This window comes from Anas acuta, chromosome 7 (assembly GCF_963932015.1).
Source record: "Anas acuta chromosome 7, bAnaAcu1.1, whole genome shotgun sequence".
Classification (NCBI taxonomy): Eukaryota; Metazoa; Chordata; class Aves; order Anseriformes; family Anatidae; genus Anas; species Anas acuta.
In genome coordinates this window covers 30659216-30683948 of record NC_088985.1, presented here as the reverse complement: position 1 = coordinate 30683948, position 24733 = coordinate 30659216, and the positions used below count along the sequence as shown (strand labels likewise).

At 35.7% G+C, this 24733-nt stretch overlaps 1 protein-coding gene across 9 annotated transcripts in view; it reads right to left on the bottom strand.

The window, feature by feature from the left end:
* Nucleotides 1-24733, bottom strand: part of ATRNL1 (attractin like 1) — a 487687-nt gene that overhangs the window by 40299 nt on the left and 422655 nt on the right. For 8 of the 9 annotated variants that reach the window (XM_068688794.1, XM_068688790.1, XM_068688791.1 and 5 more), the window contains one exon: nucleotides 15731-15845. In XM_068688794.1, coding sequence (XP_068544895.1) covers nucleotides 15731-15845 — 115 coding nt within the window. Of the gene's footprint in view, nucleotides 1-13350; nucleotides 14068-15730; nucleotides 15846-24733 lie in introns of those variants that run through there. The other variant, XM_068688793.1, reaches the window with a different exon arrangement.

The following is a 24733-nucleotide window of genomic DNA, read 5'->3' as shown; positions in this document are numbered from 1 at the left end:
CATTTTCAGGTAATCAAAATCTCTCTACAAAAACCTTCTTTGTGTACTCACAACTGTAATATGCAATCTAAAATTCTATATCCATTTTCCCTGATGATAACTAATCAGTATTTCTCTATTGTGGACAAAGAGTCCTGCATGAGTATATTTGACAAGAGTCATTTATCTACGGGAAGAATAATGGATTCATATGCACTTCCCTGAAGAAAAACAAATAAACATACAAAAAACAATAACAACAAAAAAAAGCATATCTTTTATACTGAGACACTGATCTGAAAATTCATCAAGAAATACTGAAGCAGCATTCTTAATTCCATCATTGACTCAGACTTTCCTTCTTAGGCAATGCAAGAATCTGACAATTAATGGATGACATTAAGTGCTAAAACATACTATGAATGATTATTTATAAGTTTTTCTATTACACTTACAACAATAAATCTGAGAACTTCTCAGATATTAATTAATTTGCTCCTACTACAACATCTTCACAATTTAGCATTCCCATTTTACAAGCATGGAGGAGCATCATCCACCCACAAACACATAGGTAAACAATAATATAGCAAGGACTAGATCCTACTTTGCATGCAAGCTCCAATAGATGCAAGTCCCAACAAGTCTTTTCTCCCTTTTTGGAGGTTATTAACTACAATCAGCCATTTAAATCTTTCATGCTTATCTCTAGACAGTAGATGAAGAGCAAATTCTGTTGAACCCACTGTTGTATGAATTTGAACTTGAGCTGTAAGACACAGAGGCAGACAGCTGCAAATACTCAGGAAGGGAAAGAAATAAAGGGAAAGCCTGAAGAAGCTGTGCATGTGGGTAAGTACACTGAATGATGCTAACGGGGACAAGTTTTAAGCCTTGAACTGCAGTTATGGGTATCATGTTGGTATTTCACTCTCAGAGGGCAAGTATAAGGAGGTGACCTTTTGATCACCAATTTTTCCAATTCAGAATCAAAGCACACTGCTCTACTGGATTTTCCCTTTATCAAGGTAACAGATAACTCCCACTTACAGTCAGACGCAAGAGAAGATACTCAAGACCATGTATCATTGAATCCTAAATTACAAGTAATAAATATATATAAAAATAGCAGAAATTAAGCACAGAATGGGTGAAAAGAGTAGATACATTGTCATCCTAAACTCTCCATAATTGTGTCACATTGAGTCACCCTCAACCCTAAATATAGTTTGCCATTGTAATTTCCTTTGCAATCTTTCATTTACACCCTAACATGTTTTGAGTGCTTAAGACAACTTTATTGAAATGAAAGACTTGAAGTGACAAGACTGGTCTTTTTCTTCTACTGTTCAGATTCATGCTTCACGTTTAGCAATTTGGAAAATTCACTTAATATTAGCATTTTTGAGATCTAGATTTCAGAAAGATTAGGTTTATAAAAAGGGATTATTTTAAAAGTTGTTCATATACAGGTACTAGTTGAAAGTGTCTCCCTTTTGGATAAATTATTTCATCCGTCATTTTTCTACATTAATTATCTTTCAGTCACTTCCTAGATCATCTTCTCCAGCATGAACAATACATGCATTTTGGTGTGTGATTTATGTGTCAAGCACAATAATATTTACATAAACACTAAATTCATTATTATTTTTATTTTTCATATGTTTAACTGATCCTTGCATTTATTTTTATTTGGGGGGGAAAATCAATTTATTAAACATTGTCTTTTTTTCATTGTATTTACCTACTAATTGGTGTTACCACAGACCTTTGTTTATGCTCCATTTTATAAGGAAGATCTGAAAAATCACCATACAATACATTAGATATATATATATATACTTATTATTATTATTATTTTTAACCAGGGTAACTGCAGGCAGGAATAGCCCTGATATCAGAGAAGCCCATTTAGTGCAGGAGCTACAGGATATATAGTGGTGCACTCCACAGAAATATTTGAGCAGCTCTGCTGTCAGGTATGGTGCACCAGAATATATGAGTTCTGAGAGCATTGCTAGGCTCAGACTTATTCCAAAAATCAGCATTTTGTGATATTTACATTGTTGACATTGCTTCATGTTCTGCAAAGACATAGTCATTTGAATGCACTGATTAAATACCTGTATATCTAGGCACAGTGCTATACCTAGATAGTAAAGGGACAATGTAGAGAGATGCAGAGGTCAGCCCTAGTCTCATACAGATAATACTGGCCTGGATGTACTATGTTTAGCAGGATGTGAGCTGACACACAGACATCTCTGACCTATACTCCCTTTAGCCTTCAGTTTAAGAATTATGAAGCAGAACTGTCCAGGGTGTGCAAATAAGAGAAGTTGTGATGTCACAGTAAAGGAAGATGTCCTAACAGGCAACTTCTCTTCCATAGCTGATGTGAGCTCCTTAACACCAACCTTCAGCTCTCTGTGGTGGTTTGAGTTAACATCTTTGCTAGATCCAAACTAGCTCTTTCAGAAGGATATTTCTAGTGATTTCATAGTCAAGGAACTATTAATTCACAACCAGAAAGGATGCCATACAAACTCACTCTTATTACAAGACAGAAAGTATCCTGTTAAGATGTATTTTCCCAAGTTTGCCATTCAATTTTCTTAACAGCAAGTTTTGAGCTTTAAACCCTATGCCTTTTCCTTTGTACTTACAATACAGTAATTGAATATATAGAGTACAGAGTGTAGTTCTTCTTCCATCCTTCATCTTAAAAGTGTTTTACTTAATGATAGTTATATTAATTTATTTGTGACCATAGGCTTTAAACCTAGCTTCCTACAATGGTTGCACAATATTGATTGAAGAAATCAAATGATTCTAGAAATCGGGCAGCTCCAAACTTTTAAGAGCTACTTTTAAGAGAGGACTGTCCCTATCATGGTTTTAAACTGCTAACAACAGAAAACCCTGACATCCTTCTGTCAACATTTTCCTGAACCACAAATTGCTCATGCATTAGAAATTCACTTGAAATGCCATAAAAAGACTGTGAAGCAAATGTATTCCTGAAGACTGGGTCTGCAAGCCAGTGTAATTTCAGAAAACACCATACAGGCTGAAAAGACAGCCGATGCAAGGACTGAATTTAACTATAGATGATAACTCAATTTATTTTCTCTGTAGTCTAGTAACTCAATAAGTCTTTAATGGTTTCATAAATAAACAGATGGATGCCATCAAATGCCACAGAATGATAAATCTGATTGGTCTCTATACAATTTTGGATGGCTTTATACCAGAAATAGACAGTAGAAGCATTTTAGCCCAAGAGAGTGATAAAATAAATGTGGGAAGATAGATTATAAGCAATTGCATTGTCCCAGTGATGAATGAAACTTTCCATGATGGTATGACTAAGAATCAGGACAGGTCTCAATGTAACTATTTCTAGTAGTGGATTTGAACAGATTTGTCTTCTGTTGATAAAAAGGTGCTTTTTTTTTTAAGGAATTCAAAGTTAGAGGAAGGAGAAATAGGTGATGGGACCCCTGCTGAAAGATTTAAATCATATGTAACTTTAGCCTTGAAAGGTTTATGGTTCTAATTTAACTGTAAGCCATCTGCTTCACCTACTGTATGTTGACTGAACATAACATAATATAAAAGCAGGCCACCAATTTCCAATAAGAAGGACACTTATCATCTAATCTGTCACTTAAACAGGGATTTCTTCACATTACCTAATTTTGCAACTCAACTAGACATCTGTTGGATCCTCAAAATTTAACAGTACAATTAAAATCAACTGCTTGTTTTTTTGGTAGGAACATGGCCAAATAAGATCATCAGTTAAAGAGAAACTGCCCATTCATATGGGCTGAATGCAGACAAGACAGGTCTCATTACTGTGTATTTCCTATGTAAGAAGCAGTGGGTCTTCATATTAAGAGTGTTCTAACACTTGCATTAGAAAAAAACACTGATGAATAGCATAATCTGATTACTAGAAGTTTGTGTGAAATAAATCATACTAGCTAAAGTTATTTTTGTTTGTTGCTTGTTTGCTTTTAGGATTTCTACTAAAAACAACAAATACCATACAACCTGCGATGTTTTTCAGCTGTGTAAAGCTTAATCTTGCAGAGTACCTAAGAGTCTGCCTAGAGGACAGTCAAACTGAAGATCTAACTTCTTCCTATGTATGAATTACTTTATTTTTTTTCTTTACATCCTATCAATTTCACTCTATGTAAATCCTGCCAATCCTGTGGCCTACCCACATCACTGAACAGGCATGAATCTCACTAGAAAATTATGCTAAAATGTATACCTTTTATCCAAATGCAGTGTGCAAGAACTTTGCACTTTGTACTTTGATGGCCAGACATTACAAAAATAATCAATCTGTCTGACCATTCAGTGTCTAAAGGCAGATTAGTATTTCTGTTTTTAATGAGTATGAATGATTAAGCTGTTTTCCATTTCTCTCCCTTTTGGACTTGGGATCAGACTCATTAGACACGACTGAGCCTATGCTAACACTATGTATAGCACTCACCCAGTCATAAGGCATGCTGCTCATTTTACAAATAGGCTTTAAAAGAGGTACCATGCACCCAGAAGAAAAAACATATCAGATAATACAGAATCAACATCCAATATAGGATTTCACAGCCTAAAAAAAGAAAATAGGACCAAGCTCTGTAAACTACCAGTTTGTTTAGAAGAAGTGATCATGGTAATGCAATTCGATCAGCAAGAAAAAAAGGGCCAAAATATTCTCCACCTTTCCACATGGAGCCCATTGTAGGATCCTAAGGCTTCTGTTGCCATATGGCAATATAGGGAGTACAAGGGAATGGGCTATTTCCATTAATCTCACCCAGACTCTCCAAGGGAAAAACCACTGCTAGAAATCTGTCCCCTTTTTACATCAAGAGAAAAGCAGATAGTTCCAGTTGAATTGCAATACATTCATCAGGAAAAACCCTTGACTCTTCCATGACTTCCAATGAATACATTATCACTATGCTACATAGAAGCCAATGAACTTCTAAAGGAATGAGGCTAGGCACAGTTTCTGAATGCAGAAACCCTATGAAAGCAGATAAAAAGGATCAAACTACAAAGGAAGCTGTGTTTTAGAGGTAAAGAAATGTAGAAGTGAAATAAGAATTGCCAAAAATCAAGCTGAGTTGAACCTTACAAACGGTTTATTAAAACAAATACCTAAAGGTTTTCACTGTATAAATAAAACAAAAGAGAGGGAGGAAAATAAAAGGAAGAATCACTACGTAGCAAGAATGAGATAGAGATCAATTTTTTTTCTAGATATTGTCCCAGAACTGAGTGCATTATTTGATGGTTTTCAAGGAGTAAGATAATGTTTATCGAAGAAGATACAATACCAGTGATAATGGAATGAGGGTATGGAAATTGAAACAACACAAGCTTTATGCATTGACATTAGAGTAATCAGAGCACTAGTTCTGTAAGAATGCAAAAAAAAAAAAATAAAGGCTGGTAACAGGGATTTTTAGTAATCTGTCATGACAAATGCAGGGCATTTAAATTGAGAAAAGTAAGTGCTATTTATTTCATACTAAAAATTGTCTAGATTCAAAAAGGAAAAAAATATTCTGTTCGTTACTGATCAGATTCAGCTACATGATACTTGGCAGAAAAGCATAATTAAAGTCAGGTAAATGAAAGTGTGTGTGTGTGGGGGGGGGGGTTCAAGATGTAATAACATTTCATCAAAGATTGTGCCAGAACAACCTGATAGCTTTCTACAATACGTTAACTGATTTTCTAGATAAGAACATGCAAAAGATTATTCTATATAGATTTCTGAAAGGTATTTTATACTGTGGGATATTATCAATGGACACAAAAATGATAGATAGTACAGGGATTATGGAGAGAGCAGACAAGTGCATGAAGGAGAGAAAATAGAGTAGTTACAAAGAAGGAGGCTGGTGAAGGTATAGCATTGCAACAAGAATCAATCCTCTGACCAGTCTTGTTTAATATTTCCATTAAAAATCTTGCCATAAAAGTAGGAGCATGCTGCTGAAATTCAATCATGAAAAACATTGGTATGTATCATCAATACAGAAAGGAATAGAATATAAAACAGAGAGAGATGCGTGACCTCAAGAATTCAAGCAATATAAATGCACAAATATTCAACTGTGCATATTCAAACTTGTATTTTGGAACAAGCAGAAACTTATACACTAGAAGCTCATTGTTTGAAGAAGAGAAGAAGGGCAGGGATGTAAGAAGTTGGCTACAGAATGACAAGTTGGAAAAGGGTACAGTTGTTTAAAAAAAAAAAAGGAAAGAAAAAGTAAATGTTAAATGGAATAATGGAATACAGCAAGGAAATGTAAGTGCCATTGGGCAAGGCCAGATGGGACTTCACATGGCACTCTCAGTACAACCTGGCAACACAAAGTAAAAACAAAACAAAACACTGAACTAAAGCTGAAACTGGGACAGTGCTAGAAAGGTGTTCAGATGATTGAATAACATGTTTAAAGCAGAACTTATTTGCCTTAGCCTGGCAAAAATGAAGGTGGAAAAGATATATGTTGTCTGTGTGAAAATATTGTGGGTGATAGATGTCAGGTTGAAAACAGGAATTTGAGATAAAGGATCTCTTCCATCATCACCTCCAGATACATTTAAGTTGGAGATTAGAAGTACTGTAACACTGCTGTTGTGATCAATAGACTGGTCTTCCAATATGAATGGTGAGAAGAGAAAACAATAACCTTGCAGAACCAATAAAAGAGATTATGTGACATAGATCCTGCAATAGGCAAGGTCTGTATTACTGGATACTTTCTGACTTCTAGGCCTATAGATGTTCAATGTCCTGAGTGTTTCAGCTGATGGTCAACTGGCAGATATGCTTGAAGGATGATGATTCTTTGACAGCTACAAGTTTAAGACCATGAGCATCCACTATTGTCTCTGTAGTCTTCGTAATGAGTGAGGAGGGGAACCTGGCAAATTGCCATCTGGATGCAACCTGAAAATGACTCATCCATCACCATGAACAATTGAAAAGATGTACATGACTGGATTTATATTTCAGTGTTCAGAACTTCATCAGATATTAAAAGTGCAAAAGTCCCCAAGAGGGGAAAAAAAATCTATTTCTCTGGAGGACAGTGACCATTTTGGCTTCAACAATGAATAGCTAGTTGTCAAAGAAGTGTTCATGGTAGTATTTAACAGTTTTTTTTTATTAAAATGTCTCATTTTATTGAGTTCTTCTAGGCCAGGAAATCCAGTGATAAAGTTGTAAAACAATCATCTCAACCTCCTCTGTTCTCCCCGCTCTTGCTTCTCCCCCCCCTCCCCATTTCATAGCTATATAGCATGCAGCTTTTATTGGCAATAAGTAACATTTGCCAAGATTTGTGGAAGACACATTGCTAACATTATGCAGCATGTTCTTCATTTTAAATTGTTTACATCCTTTTTTTTTTTTTTCAAGTAAATTTTACAGAAATAAAAAGGAATCAAGGTCCTATGGCTAGAATGATGTAAAAAGTAATTTATAACAGATCCACCTAAAATTATTAAAAATAAGACTAGACAAAATCAATACCCACTTCATTCTTCATCACTTACAAAGCTTACTATGCTAAGAACCTCAATGCTTTTTAGGTGAAGACTTTACCCTGCAGGTTGCAAAAATAATTGCTTTGGGTTTGGGTGGGAATTGCTTTGGGGCTGGGGTGGGAAGCTGGGTAGTTGGCCACTGGGTCTTATTATCTATTTTGTTTTTGCTATTCTATTTTGTTTTTGCTATTGCCATAAATATTTTTAAGTAATCATCAGCACCATCTGCCACTTACCACTGTGTTCTTTTCACAGTGTCAATACTATAAACACAGTCTGCTCCCTCATTTGATGAAGTGCAGAAGAACAAAATTAAGCAGAAAAGTAATGCCAAAATAGGCCTTACTATTTAAAAGAAAGCAACTCCATCAGTAAAATAGTCTTCAAAATAGATGATTTCAGTCTCCACTAGGTCTTAAAGAGCTGTTTTGCCAAGGATCTCCAGTTAACAAAAAACTCTAGAATTTACTTATTCTATCATACCATTTGACAAACTGATTTGTCTATAAATTGAAGTTACTGCTTAGTATGTCAATTATAGTTTTAGTTGTAGTTATTAATCTCTTACAAAGACTATTTTGATTTTCTCACACATTTTAACTTTTCCTGTTTTTTGAGCATTTCACTAGCAACATATTGTTAGCTAAGAGAGAGACTCCTTCAATGCAATTTCCAAAATGTATTTCTGTACTAAATGTTTTAGTCATGCCTTACATTAGAGAGAGAGAGAGAGAGAGACTAAACTCAATCTCCAGACTAGACAGTAAAGGTAAGTTTTTAACAAAATCCTGTTCCATATCAAGACATTCAAATGAGTACAAGCATGCACCTCTGTAAGCTGAGCTATGTAAACTGACACTGTGATTCACACCTTGAAGGCATCATTCCTATAATGCAGATGTAAAGTATTTTCTGGAGACAGGTTTCTACTTTTGTATTTTTTCTTCCCAGGAGTGGTGAAGAAAAAGAGAAAAAAACTTTTTATATGAGCTCTGCATTCCTTTTCTAGGTTAAACTCTTCTAACCATTGCACATTGAAGACTTCTCTTTTGTCTGTAGTTACTAGTCCATATCTGCCTTTAAAATGCTGTGTGCAGTACTTGTGATGGTTTTACCTTGCTGCACAGCTGAACTCCACCACTACCACTCTCTCATTCCCCCTCCTTAGAAAAAGCGGGAAAGAAGAAAGTATGCTGGAAAGGAAAAAAAAAATCAACTCACGGGTTGAGATAAGGATAATTTAATTAAAGGGAAAAGGAAGAGGGGAAGCAAACAAACAAACAAAGGCTGCATGGAAGCACAGAGGGAGAGAAAATAAATTACTCTCTATTTCCCATCAATGAGTGATGTTCAGCCATGTCCCAGGAAGCAGAGCCTCAATACACATAGCAGTTTTTTGGGAGGATAGATGTTCTCATAATGAGAACACGCCCTCTCCTTCTCCTTCCCCACCCAGTACACTGCTCTCAGTAGTTATGTGCTAGGTCTGGATGGGTTGGAATTAGCATTCCCTGCAGCAGCCCCTCCAGTGCTGTGCTCTGCACTTGTAGCTAGAGCAGAATTGGTATCACACCAATGTTTTGTCTATTGGTGAGCAGCGCAGGCACAGCACCAAGGCTCTCTCCACCTGTTCCCCCACCCCAGGCCAGTAGGCTGGGGGTGGACAAGAAGTGGGGAGGGGACATCACCATGGCAGCCGACCTAAAATGACCAAGGGATATTCCACATCATATGATGCCACAGAAAGAAGGAAAGAAGGAAAGAAGGAAAGAAGGAAAGAAGGAAAGAAGGAAAGAAGGAAAGAAGGAAAGAAGGAAGGAAGGAAGGAAGGAAGGAAGGAAGGAAGGAAGGAAGGAAGGAAGGAAGGAAGGAAGGAAGGAAGGAAGGAAGGAAGGAAGGAAGGAAGGAAGGAAGGAAGGAAGGAAGGAAGGAAGGAAGGAAGGAAGGAAAGAAAAGAAAAGCTGGGTAAGGAGAAGGAGGTCTCTCATTATCACACACACAATCACAGAATTTCTAGGTTGGAAGAGACCTCTAGATCATTGAGTCCAACCTCTGACCTAACACTAACAAGTCCTCCACTAAACCATATCACTAAACTCTACATCTAAATGTCTTTTAAAGACCTCCAGGGATTATGAAGACATCTGTCCTCCCAAACCACTATGTGTATTGAGGCCCTACTTCCCAAGACATACTCGACCACCACTCTTTGATGGGAAGTAGAGAATAATTAATAATTACTTTTTCTTTCTTTGCTTCCATGTGACCTTTCCCTTTAACTAAATTATCCTTATTTCTCTCTGAGGAAAGGGAGTGAAAGCAGTTGTGGTGGAGTTTAGCTATCCATCAGGGTGAAACCCCCAGAAGTTAATGCCATTCTTTATATAGCATGAAATATATAACCAGTATAAGCACCGTTCTAAAAGAGACACCTTGCCAACACTACTTGCCCTGTCTACTAGCTACCTGACATCACAGCATAGATACATCTGTTGAACTCTTAAGTGTTGTTTTCCAGTCTGAATGGAGTCCACACAAAGGACAAAGATTAATGATCTGGTCCCCTGCATTAAGCAGGATCAAGCCTTAAGACTTTTTTTTTTTTTCAATAAAAATTTAACTTTTTCAGAGAATAAGAAAACGTCTGCAAAGAGGAGAAATACTGTATCAGAATAAGCATGTCTCAAAAGACAAAGGATTAAAGCAAGCAAATGAAGCTCTGACATTCACCCTCCTCTCTTCAGCCTTATTGCTGCGGTGAGGCAGGAGGTTTTCAGTAGGCCCACAGATATTCTTCATAATGCAGAATCAGATTCATACACCTTTTCTGTATTCCTCATCTTTTCCCTTTGAGAATATAAAAAATTCTAGACCCGCGATATGCACACACAAACCCTTAATATTTACTCCATACATTACACTGTAGGATTCCATTTATACATTAACTTTTTTGTTATTTGTTCTTGTATTTTTTTTTCCTTAAATACTCTTTAGATAGCCTTCAACATGAGAAAAAGCCATAAAAGATTCAACATAATGATATATAAGACATTCTGTTGTAGTCATTGTCTTCTGCATTGTCTTATTTACGGTATATTTCCATCAACACCGTTAACATTTTTCTACAAGAAATTTTTTATTCCTCCTTGTTACACGTGACTTTAAATTGGGTTATTTTGCAATAAATTTAGCAGGGTATGTGTTTTAGCGAGTAGAAATTCATGGGACTTGCTCACCCTTGTCTACAGCTGCCATTTCACTACACACTCAAGACTGCACACATAAGTTCCACATATGGAAATGGGTATTCTTCTCTTTAACATTTAGAAAACACTAACTTATAGTTTTGTTTTAAAGATTCAGAAAAATTGAGCAATGTCATTAAATATAATATTTATTTCATATTTTAAATAATGCGCCTCTTATAATATGTATTATTTTTTTTATTTTAATCAGAGAAAATTAGAAACAGTATTAAGAAAGTCTTGTTACTGGAACCCCCATCCAGAGCTAATTGTCTTGTAGAACACTTAATGAGTCGTTATTCATTAAGATGGTGAGTACAGGAAAGGCAGATGGCATGGTAATTTTATTGATTCTGTGATCCTACTGTAGCTTGCTGATTAAGTAGGATTGAATGCCAGTTAGTGTGGACAACATTATATAAAGTTCTGTTTTGATTCACATATATCTGAGAGTAACTTTCAGATGGCACTGTTGGAGAGGCCTACTGAACAGGAAAACTTGCTATCAACATTTATATTTGTAACGATAGAATATTGTATGCAATCTTTTAGGATGCAAATTCTACAACCAGTGGAACAAAAATTTTCTCTGAAATTGCTCTAATAATGACTATAATTTATTTAGTTCTTGATTTATATTTGAAGGTTTTATTTTTCATGTATTAAGTTAGATTTACCTCATTTAGTCATATAGAAGTTGGATGTCCTTTGTGGTTTAATAGAAAGAGAGAAACGTTCATTCAGAGATCATTCAACTCACTGTCTTAACGGAGAAATACCTTTACTGGGTGCTCTACCACTTCTACCTGCTAGGGACATTTTGCTATGTGAAAGTAATGTATCAACATGTAAATAATTTGCAAATTGCATCCCTTGATTCTGTATTATTTTGAAGTGCTCCAGAATTCTTATTTCTCCCTTTAGAGTATTTACTATCCTTCAAAAATGCTGAAAACATTTATCACACAGTTTTATAAACTTTTTCCTACAACACCTTGATACCTCAAAGTGTGGGATTTAGCTGTCTTTAATAATAATGATGACATAACCACAGTTCTTTTAGCAGAATTTATCACACTACCAGGCTATTCTTTCTCTATTGCCCAATGTATCACCAGTGTTGTATTAAGACCTTCAAGGAGTTATTCTTGGTCTTGCCACTGCTGCTAATCCATGGGCACATTTTTCTATTAAGTAATTTTCACATTAAGTAATTTATATATTATCTTCATGTTCCTCCTATATTTTTATCTAGCTTTTGTTCAATACTCTTTGAGATGTATAATTTAGCTCTTTCTTGAGATCTGGTTGCAGCTGCTGTCATTATTAGATCTCTCTTGATATTAAGAAATGTTTAAGCTATTTGAAGCATGGGGTCAGACATTACAACAAGAACACGTGATCTTTAGTTTCCAGTCTATCATAAAACCTGCAGGACATTTGTGTTGTATATTGTAATCTTCCCACAAGTAGTTTATTTTTCTGCTATACACACACACAGATGCATGCATATTACTATACACATGGATTGTATAAAGAATCCATATTTTCATGAACCTCTTATATATCTGATCATCTCATCATATCTGATTGCTCAGGTGCAGTGCCACCAAGGAGACAATTGAAGAATGAGAAAACTATGTTCTATTTGTCTAGCCATGAGTGAGAAATTTAGTTTTATCACTGTTAACATTCCTTAATATTTTTCATTTATTGTTTTATTTTATAATTTTGTTCTAATTTCTGCCTTAATCCAAGCAAAATTTCATTTAAAACTAGTTCCTACTCTGGATAAATATAATTAGATTACCAGTATCCTCTTCTAGTACACCTACCAGAATATATAAGGCCTTCTGTACCACACCCAATGTCATACAATGGAAACATTTATCGACTTTCCAGATTTTCAGGATATTTAACTGTACAAATTGTTCCATCTTTGAAAAATGTGACTTAGAATGAATACTGTTTCTTTTTTGCATTAAATTCATTTCTATCAATATTTCACCTGAATCTACATGATCAATCTCTATAAGACCTATCTTGAACCACATATTAATCTTAAATATTTTAATTTCGTCAACCCAGTACTGATTTGTATCCTCATAGCTTTAGCACTTAGAACTAAACAATACAGAAGTCTTCTGTAAAGATCTGAGTATTTTGTGCAGGATGTAGAGAACACTCAGATCTCCACTGGGACATATGGTCTCTCCTAGAGAAGATTTTCCCTTGCACAGCCTTTGGCCAAAGCCCACCATCTGTAGTTTCAAGTTTTCTTCCAGCTGCTGATAAAGGTGAAGTATAGAACATATGCTGCAGAAACAGTAACCTTTACTTATTTATTTATTTACTTATTTATTATTACTTATTTATTATTATTACTTATTTATTTTATTATATTATATTATTCATTATTATTACTTATTTATTATTATTATTTTTAACATTCAGTGAGACATTCTCCAGAAAATATTTGTTAGCGTAAACCTTGGAAACAAACAAAATTCACTTTCGAGCAAACTAGAATGTTAAAAGTGTATGGGTATAACTTTAATAACTTCAGAAGAGTGTAGATTAGTTATTTGTGGAAAATACTACATTTTCTTCAAAATCAGGAATGTTAATGCAGAACAATACAGGCATTCTCTCTTTATATTTCAGACACACACGCATATAAGAAATGAAACACAGTCTCACACTGTGAACTGAGAATCAGTGTCGTTGACATATCATTCAAATAAATATGTTTGACACACTGTCAGTTTTACCCTAGAATGATCCCAATGAGCTTGAAAATGATTATATGCAAGTAATAGAAGCATCTAAAATTACTTGGAAAGACATAATTACTGCACATACAACTTCCATCCACCTAAGTGTCATTGTTTTAACCTAGCTTAGGTCAGAAGGGAAACCAACTGCATAGCAAACATATGTCTGCTGCACAAAACTTCCACATCATTTCAAATAACTTGGCACAGTTCACAGCATCTGCTCCCAGGAAGCCCAGGAAAGAAGCAGCAGGTAGTGCTGCAGGACAGGAATGAAGTGAATTAGTAGAGCTACAGGTATGCCAACAAACTTGCATAATAGCTTCTGCCTAGACTATGCATGGTTACATACAGTGAAAACAGTCCATGAGTACCAAAATTCATTACACTTAAGAAAAATGATTATAGCAATATAATCTAATGCTTGAATCACCATGGTTGCATACTTCAAACGTTCCGATTTGCTTTTGACCCTGAACGAAGTAGAAAATAGAGGACATAATGCACTTTAAGAAGAGGTATATTCTTTCACATGTTGAGAATCTTTGAAAATGACACATCTGTTGCATTGCTGAACCCAACTAATGTTTGAAAAGCCTACTCCCTCCATGCCTCATGTGCAGCACAGAACAGCAATTACTTAAAAAAACTGTAAATAGTAAATAGAAACTGATTATGATATAACTAGTTAAGCACATTTTGCTACAGAAGAGCACATCATATGTAAGTTTGAAAACAACAAAAGCTCCAGTTCAACAATTACTTTTAATTTCCTTTCATAATGTTTTTCATTGTTGTAAGATTATAAACACCTTTGTTTCTTTTTCATTTCCTTAAAACATGAAGAGGGAATACTTTAAACGTCCTTCCTCCTTCATTGCTGCTGTCAGAGCACTTACATTTATATACTTCCACCAGGAAACGCATTTGTCAAAGTATCAGTAACACTTTCATTTTCATAGCACTTCCAGAAATTATATTCCAAGCCATAAATGACATTTTAAGAACGAAATCCTCATCTCAGGACTCAGGGAAATGCAAACAACAATTAACAAACAAGAGATAGTTATCTGTCCCAAAGGAGAAGGGAGAACACTCACCTGAGCTTACTTTCAACAAAAGTCACCCAAGCCTGCCCTCATAATCATTACTCAATACTTTCTATCTCTTTAATAGAGTTTTGAAGGTTAAAATAACAACTAACTTTTTGGCTCTTAATAATAAAAGTTAGTCCTAAAGCATATTTTCTAGCTTATGAGTATTTGGGGCTCGTATCATGCATCTTATTGTTCATTATAAAAGTGTTCATTTTGGCAAACACTCCAGTGAACTCTGAAATAGTAAACTGCTCATCTGTGTAGTGCCAGATCATTGTCTAAATTTTCTTATCATGACCATTTTGTATCATATCATTATAATATCAGTATTTAAAGGATTAAAAAAAATGAATTTATGAATCTGTTGTTTAGAAGGTATTTTATAAGAATGGCTGTAATGGTTCTTTACAACAATCTAGCATAGATGAGATAAGGTAGGTTACCATGAGAAGTATTTCCAGGTAATGCAAATGCTGCTTTAAAATGAGCTGGGATCATTTCCAATGTGAACACCTTCCTAATAAAGCAGGCATATTCAGTCAAAAATCCCAGGTTTCATCCAACAGGCAGTCTGGGAAATGTTAATATTTTAATTGAATCCTGGTCAGCACAGCACTGGGAATAATTTCTCTTGGTGAAAAGGAACTTAACCAGAAGTTAGTGCACTAAACACTAACTTGAAGTGAGAATAAGCATTGGTATTCCCTTTATAGCTCCATTTACAGCAGCTGAACTGAAATTGCAGAAGTGGCTGCATATGAAAGTGTTTTGTCCTGTGAAAATTCGGTACACAAACATTATTTCAGGAAGTGCTGACGTATGTCATTGCACATCAGCCTTGTTTGATCATTGGGCTTTTTATGTGCTATACCACATCAAATTCCAGATGAAAATTCCTCACTAAACATTGACCTGCATTAAACACCATGACTGTGTAGCCCCTTGCATTCATAGACTGTGCCATTATTTTGCATCTGCTCAGTTGTCCAAGCCTGCATTGCATGAGGACAGAGATAATGCTCACCATCATGAGCCTTACCTGACTGACCCGGGGGTGGGACTCCTGATGATCCTCTGGGCAGACATAAAAATACCGTGAGGACAGCTGCTTTGTTTCCTGAACATGGCTCGATAGCAATTGGTTTAGGAGCACCCTGTAAAAGGAAAGCACTTATGTAAAGGTTTATAGGGATTTCAGTTATATTTTCTACTTGTACTTCTTTATTTTAAGGTTCATTGTAACAGCATGAAGATTTTTTTCCCCAATTAGCTCTTTGCATTTAAGCAGATTGTCCTACTCATGTTCATTGACTTAAAAATGGGCTTTAACAGCCCACACTGCAAATCTAATCAAACAGAAAAAATGAAATGATCATAAAGACAACAAAATTATTCTTCTAATTTTATAGCTCACTAAATCTAGCAGTTTCAACTTCTTAGACTTAGAAAATCACAACATATTTTCAGTACACACAGTGGTGTCTGAGAGTACTAAAATTTCCCATATTCTAAGCAGCAGAAGTACCAAGTCTAAAAGCAATGTACTTCATCAACCAGCTGTTACCTAGCCTTCCTGATGTCAAAACTAAAAAATGAGTAGATAGATAGAGATCTGGGAAACTTAAGATCCGTCTTAGGTTTCCCAGACCAGTAAGACTGCCTTCTATGTGTCTGTCTTGGTAAGCAAGTGATTTCTGTGAGGCAGGTTCTTTCTGAATGTTCTGCACACACAGAAAACAGGTGCAATGTTACTTTAATTTAAATAAACTTACAAACTCCCTATGAATGTTGCCTGCATGATTATCATCTTACTTTGTTTCATATACAACTATGATAACAACACTTTTGCTGGTAGGAGGTATGTGCTGTTACTAAGCATCTCTCTCTTATTATCTATATAGATCTTTTAATTTGCAGTTAGCTGTCAACTGAATGGTTGCTGCCATATTGTTCTCAAGTTACCAAGACTGAGGGTACTAGGAGCTAGGAAGCAGAGCAACCTACAAAGCAATAGAATAAGTTTCTAATACGACAATTTACAATGTTTTCATATTTACGTTTCCATATTTTGAGCTCGCTATGAGACAGGCATTTCACTTTTAAGAGCTTAAATGTTTAGTCAACCCCTAAAGATATTTCTGAAAACATTAGGTCAAAATCAGCGTAAGCACTTCTCTCTTTCTTGTTTGTAAATTTTTAGAATGTCTGTCATGTTCCAAGGCAAAATACCAGTTTGATGTTTTCATTCAAAATTCAAAGCCATAAAACTTTCCATTTACATGCAAAATGCAAAGTATATATAAAATGTCAACTGATTCAAATATATGAAGAAGAATGATAGTTTAGCTCAGTAAAATACAGTGAAATACTAGATATAAAGAAAACAAAGGAGCTTCCATCATGTGAAGCAATTATCATTTTCTATTTTTCTACATCCCAGTAACCAACATTTATTACTGTTCAGTGGAGATAAGGAAATAGAGAATATTGCAATAAATTGAGCAATAGATAAATATACTTAATTTTACTACCTGGTCATATTTGAAAGGCATGTTTGTAGATTCATTTAAGGTGATAGCATTAAAATAACTTGGGTGAGAAGTGCCATCTAATTTAAAATTGCCGAGACACAGTGATTGACAACCTATATTAACTAAAAACTTACCAAATGATGACACTATAAATGTAAAACCCCACAAGTTTTAGCTAACAACAGTCACTTTCAAAAAACAGCATAAGAAATGTTTATTAAACTGATTAAACTAAATCTGAGGCATCTAATTTAATTTTCTGTAAATCAGTGGCCAAATGTTGGCCAAGGAAATAGAAGAGGAGAATGGATTCTGTGTTTTCTAAGCTGGTGTATATCTGTTGACTTACATCAATCTATGATCAGTAAAACACCTAGACAGGTATTGCTGTGTGATATGACTCTATACCAAGGGAAATGCAGAAAGGTGGGTGAAAAGAGCCATACTAAAATTAAAAGCATTGATTGCACACACAGAAAAGCAGTATCAGTGGATTACAGGAAAATAAATGGTGTGGGAAAATTTTCTTAAGGTTTCTTTGAATTATGCTGAAGGGCAATGTAAAAAAAATAAATAAAATTCTTCTGATCATGGCATTTAATATAGAAAAGGTCTTGATGGGATCATTCAGATTAGCAGCTGGTTTGTGCCCTGGGCAGTTTAAATCTAATCAGACAAGCATAGGCATAGGGTAATATAATACAACATACCAGTCCTGACAGCAGTCAGTGTAAACCTCTCTGATAACTTCTACTATTTTATGCGTTCATTCACTCCTATATATTGCACTTTCAATTGTCAAAATAGATGGCTTCCCAACTGCTCCACCAGGCAGCACCTCCACCTCCCCGAGACCTAAACACATGCCGTTAACTCCAGCACTTTTTCCTAGTTCCCTCTTCCCAACCATCCAGACAGGGATACAGCTCCATGCCAGTTAAGCTCAGCTCACTGTCGCCCTGTGCTTTCTACTTCACCTTGTAGTGTCCCTGAATCCTGAAAGAGCATTTGCTATTAAAAGAATTAGTATTAGTAGCATAAATAATGGAGCATTTAAGTCATCTCCCCCGATCTCTCACAAAAGCAAATAAAATAACATGATTCTATTCATGCCTGTCAGTGTTGAAGAGGCATTTGTATAATGCCCTCAATAACGTGCTTTAACTTCTGGTTAGCCCTGAAGTAGTCAGGCAGTTGGACTATAGATCATCTTTGAAGATCCCTTCCAACTGAACTATTCTGTTCTATCTTATTTAAAACGACAGAAAAAATGAAATCTTCATTTTAAATTGTAATTTGAAATACAGTATACACAGACATAGCAATAAAAGAAACAAATTTATCATTATGTCTTTTAATTTGATGAAAAATTGTTGAATTATATGTCAAACTGATATTTTATATTGCTGTGCAGTATATAACCTTTCATTAACATGTCCTGTCAATTTCCGTTTGAAGTTTATACCAATACTTTTCTAAACAAAATTGGAGGAAACTTTCAGATAAATATTTTTTTCAGAGGACCTCATCCAAAATCACATACAGTAGGAATTTTCTATTTGTGCTTAAAAATTGGGATTCTTTATGAAACATTATGACTGAAAAAGGAGATGTATAATCGTACCTCACATCATTTAGATTTGCTAGCAAAAAGCCAGAGAAGCATAGAGCAAATGATAATAATTTAGATTCTCCGAGGTTTGTCAGTTGTTTAAAGATAAATACATAACCATGAATCAAAGTTATTTCCTAGTGACATAACATGTTCTCTGAAATGTACCATTTATCATGCATTTTCCACATTTTTATTTTTTTATTTTTTTTGGAAGAGATAAGGCACATGTTTGTTTGCCCAAAGCACTTAGCTACCGTGATTTACTTACTAGAATTATCTGCTTTTTTTCCCCTACACAAAAAAAAAAAAAAAGTGACTTCTGCTTTTGCCAAAAAGCACAAATGACAATCACAGAGTTAATAAAACTTTATCAGTAGAATGCAGAATAAACAAATACTTGTCTTATTAAACAACACTTTGCTTTTAAATCCCCTTTCTTACACACAACTGACAGAGAAAGAGGTAGATCAGGTGGGAATGTGAAAAGGAAGGAGAAGAAAACCAGAAAAGGATAAAAGGGTCAAAGAGTATATATTAATATAATTATTGCTAGTGACAAGAAAAGACTAAGTTAGCAGATGTGGACAATAAAAAGGGGAGAAAATAGGGAATAAAACTGAGAGTAAATAAGAATAAAATTTAAATTTCCACTTAATTATTTAGTCAGAGAACTAAGTGTCAGAAGAATTCTGCCCAGGGTTCACCATTTTTATCAGAGAAAAATTTCTCCACTCTTCAGATTTGCTTCAGAAAATCTAGCTGAAGTCCAGCAGCCTGGGTGAGGTTGTGAGGCATTAATAAGCTTTGGGAAGATTCTTTGCTTGCCCCTGATCTGTTTCTAAAAAAAAGAAATTTTGGCCTTCCCCACTCCCCCACCCCTCCCCTTTCACCACAAAGCACAGATAACAGTACTACTGTTACTGGCATAAAAACAGCCATACCTGAATTAAAATAGTTATTACTATTAAGTTATCACATCTGCTTTGTAATGACAAGGAAGTAATAAAACAGGTTTATTTTTAATTTAGGTATTGGAAACTCCATCAAACCTTGCATTGTGTTTAAGCACACAGCCCAAGAAAAAAATGGGAAATGTATTCTGCCATTCTTAGCTGGCAGAATGGGCAACAGAAGGCAGCAGCATGAAAGTGTGAGAGGAGCAAGAGAAGGTTACAATGACCAAGGAGATGTTCATAGATCAGCTATAAGAGTTTAGAACCTCTTTGGTTGCAATGAACCAACACTTTAACATTAATTCTCATCTATCAATTAAAATACTTTCTAAACTATGAATATGGGAAGGGAAAATTGTAAAGGGTTTTAGTTCCATCTGTATTCCAAGAAGTGGTTTCTTACAGAAGTGCTATAGAAATTCAGATTTTCAGTGTGTGTGTGTTTCTGTGTTTCTGTGTTTCTGTTCAGCATTCTAAGTTAGGTGCATCCAATTTTTAAAAGTGTGTTATTATACCATAAGACAAATCACGTAAAACTAAATGGCTCCTATCTCATGCCAAAAAAGCAATTAGAAAATTGAATCAAGGAATTAAGGATTAATGTGAGCATGTTACACCTGTCAGCAGTAATAAGTATTTTGACAAGAACAGAATAAAGTTTGACAATGTGCACAAATACAGATCTGATATATAAATCAAGTATTAAAATATAAACAACTGTGCATTAATCACTTCAATGTTTCCTAACTAAAATGGTTTTAGAACTGCTTGCAAGAATTGACTATAAATGAAATTTCATCTCTTCTTTTTTTTAAAAAAAAAAAAAAAAAGATTGACTTACTCTTTTTGTTTTAGTAATAAATTACGATGATTTAAACTTAGTTTTTAATCATATTATTAATGCAGAATTAGTCAGGTGAATTCCACACAAACTAGGCTTGATGGCTTGGCAAATAAGCAATCCTGTTATGACAGGATTAATACCAGACCTTGAACGTAAAAAAGTACTTTTCTGCACCTCAATGTGCAAGACTTTGGAGGGAAGAAAAGAAAACAGGAAACAAAAGACTATGTCTTCTGAAGAGGTAATGAACATAGAAAAGAAGGAAAGGTGTAATTCATACAGTTACATTACAAGTATGCACATCTTCCTTTTCTCTTACCTTCAGGTTCTTTTCCTGAATTCTTTGGTTATTTTCTGGCTTTCTTTATTTATTTGTAATAAGGAAGTCTCAAATTCAGAAAAGAACTTGAATACTTAGGTTGGATTTTGACCAAATTTAGGTACCTACATGCAAAATCAAGAGCCTTAAAACCCTGTAAATATCTTAGTTGCACTATTAATATTTTCCCAACAGTGGAAACTCTCCTTCACCTGCCCAGGCACATCCTCATCTCTCTTACACCTACTCAGGATACACTGGCATTTCTGCAGCTCTCCTAGATGTGGAGCTTGAGCTGAGAAGATGTTTGGTAAAACACATTTAACAAATGAGGCTTTACAATACACTTGTGGCCACTTTCTTTTGTGGCCACTTACAGCTGAAGTCAGAGGCAGCTCTGTTCTTCACAGAAAAACATGTGCTTCATGTTCTCCTGGTTTTCCTGTTCTGCGTTTAGTAAATGTTTGTTTGAGGTAAAATACTCCAGGCTATAGTTAAAGATGGAGAGCAAAATTCTGTGATTGGTCTGACTGCTTCCAGTGGAGTAAAAGCAGACTTTTGAGCAGTGCGGAAGAGAAAAATTGATCCCCTTAAGTTCGTAGAATTGCATTGATGTAATTTGTTTTTTTTTTTTTTTTTTTTTTTTTTTTTTTTTGGCTATTTTGCTGGAGAAACTCCAAATGTCACTAGCACAGCTATCCTGCCAAGAGGAGAGGACAGGCAACTCTCACCAGCAGCCAACCCTCATCCTGTCCCCACCTGACTTCCCCAATGTTTATTTGCCAAGAGAAGCAAAACCAATGGTACTGGACAGTACCATTAATGAGAAAGGAGCAAGATGGTGTCCGCTCCTTCCAGCAGCGCCTTACTGCTTTAACAGCTCCTGCTGCTGCCCTGAAGCACCTGGCACACCTGAAACAAGGCAATGCCTCAGATAGAAACAGAGACTGTAATCAGTACTTCTGTTTTCTTTGACTATCGGTGTTATACTGCATTGCTATTCTAAATGTTGGGTATGCATGAACTAACAGTCATCTAAATTCTTCTGAATATGAGCTCAACTACCCAAAAGTTTTGGCAATTTTCTCTGCAGATTTATGTAAGGAGTAATCATAGAATAGTTTGGGTTGGAAGGGACCTCTAAAGACAGCGCAGTTCCTACCCTCCTGCCATGGGCAAGGACACCTCCCACCAGACCAGGCTGCCCAAAGTCCCATCCAGCCTCGCCTTGAACACTTCTAGGGATGGAGCATCCACAGCTTCTCTGGTCAGCTTGTTCCAAGTGCCCTCATAGTAAGGAATTTCTTCCTAATATCTAATCTAAATCTACCCTCTTTTTGTTTACAACTGTTACCTCTTGTCCTATCACTACACTTAACGAGCCTTAATGACTGCAACAGGAAAAAAATGCCTTCACCAAATATTGTTTATGCTCCAGCAGATGTACCTTTTAGGAAATACTGCAACAGAATCAATCAGCAAAGCCACAACTCTGGCCAGCATAGGAAGTGCCAGTTCTTCATATGACCCTAGGGTTCTACTGAAATTATAGGTATTCACTAAAGATTTTCACTTCATCCATCCCACAGAGTTCCTTTTACAATTAGTGAGTGGAAAACTTTAACTCAGCTTAACCTGCAAGAATGGCCCAGAGCCTAAGAGTTATCAATGCTTCGTGGTTCTGCACTGCAATGTCTTTTGCTTGAGGATCTCTTAATGATTTATAACCCTAGTTAATGAGGTATCACCCAGGTGAGGTGCATATCCACTTTACCTAGAGCAGTAAAAGCTGAAAAGCATGGCTTTGACTATCTTAAAATTCTTCCACCTATACTGGAGAATGCTTGAGGCAACTGTCTTGATCCTGCAAGTCACCAAGCCAGCACTGATTTCCTGGGAGGAGTCTATCAGCTCTCCTTGACCTTCAGGAGGAGCTAGTTTCCTCTGAAAATTTCTATAGCAGCTGATGGAGCTAGGACCAACAAGCTAATGTAAAGGAATAAGACGAATATCATTACACTAACATTTCAACATTTCTTACAGATCTATTTTTTTTTTTTTTTTTTTACAATGAATTATCTTTTCAAACCAATTTTGCACCATTCTTCTAGCAGAATATAAATCTCGGTTAATTTCCTCATTTCAAAATAGCCATGGAAATCTTACACATATTGGTGTATTACTTTCCACAAGAAAAACAGTGGGAATTAGAAATAAAAAGAACACAGTATGATTTACCAAGCTGTGATTATGGTAGCAGTGATCAAAACACATTGTTATCCTTCAGCTTATTGTTTTACCTCTCTGTTGTAACTATACCAATATGTACTAATGGGCTGCATTCTTTTTACAGTCTTCTGATTAGAATGGTTGTCAGTTATCAAAGGTTATGTACTAATGTTGAATTTATGTATCAATTTGAAAGTGTTTTTACCCAGAAGAGCTGTATTTCTATTATATGAACCATATTTATTTGAAAAAAAAAAAAAGTATACTTATTTGCAACAAAGTTATTATGTCTCAGTTCACCTAATAAGAGACTTCATTTCAAAAGCTAATACTGTTTAAGATAGCACTTCACTAGCAAGAGAGTTATGAATTAAGACTAAGCTACAAGGAACACCTGCATTTCAATGGGGTTTCCAGAAAGAACTCCAAGCCAGGTTTCCTATTAAAGCTTGCATACATTTGCCTAGAGGTGTTTTTGTTTGTTTCCTTGAATTGTGACACTAATGTGAACCATCCAGCAATTTCCTTGACTTTCACAACTGGTTGAATGGAATGCAAAACACAAGTTAAATCAAAACATCAGATGACTGTAAGGCATGTTGTATTTCATTTCTTTTCTCTGTGTTCATGTATACAGTTTCCTATCTATTCATATTGTTAAACAAACTTGGGTTTACTTTACTGTTATATCTTTCCCACTCGTAAGAGCAATTTCAGGTTAATCTGCAAAATATTGGATGTAACTTCCAGTGGAAGGTGTGTGTAGCAATTGTACTGGATTACTGCCAGAGGAGTCCCCAAGAGCCTCCAGAACACTCTCCTATTAAGCTGTCTGAGTCTGATTAAAGGTTGGCAATGCTAGTGTCCAGTTTGTGAAAAGAAATTTGTCTTGGCAGCAGCTAGCTAGATCCTGTTGGGAAAAACATCTGAGACCCTATGTCTGTGGCATATACCAAGCATCATGTATCCTCAGATACTTTCCTGTAAACACTCTTCCTACTGCCATTTCAAATTCTGTAAGTCAAAGTGGTGCTGTGCAGTGAAGTGATGCTAATGGGCATTTGTTTCCCAGATGGGTATATCTGTTGGATCTCCAAGGATTAGAAACAAGAAGTGGAAAATTTCATTATTCCTTCACAATTCAGCCTCAAAGGCTCACGTCTATGAAAACTTACATTTTTACTGCTGACAAATCACTGACAGCCCATCACTGTAAGAACTTTGGCTGATCAATTAAAACCAGATTGTTGCTGCTGTGCATCCCAGTGAGTTACTTTACCACCGATTGCCTGCAAGAAGACATGGTCCCTCCGTAACCACTTCTGCCTTTTCAGGGTGAGAAAGATGAAGTATCAGGTGCAGTTTAAATTCTGCGTAACTTGCAGGCTAAAAAGGGTGGCTGTGGTGTCTGGCATCAGGGGAATTCTGAGCTCAGGATAAGCACGGTGCAGGTTAGTTTCTTTGGGAGCAAAAGCAAACTGATTCAGCTGCAGATTTCTAAAATGTACATTAGGCAGAAAAACTTGGGCTGTCTTTTACTTGGGGTAGATC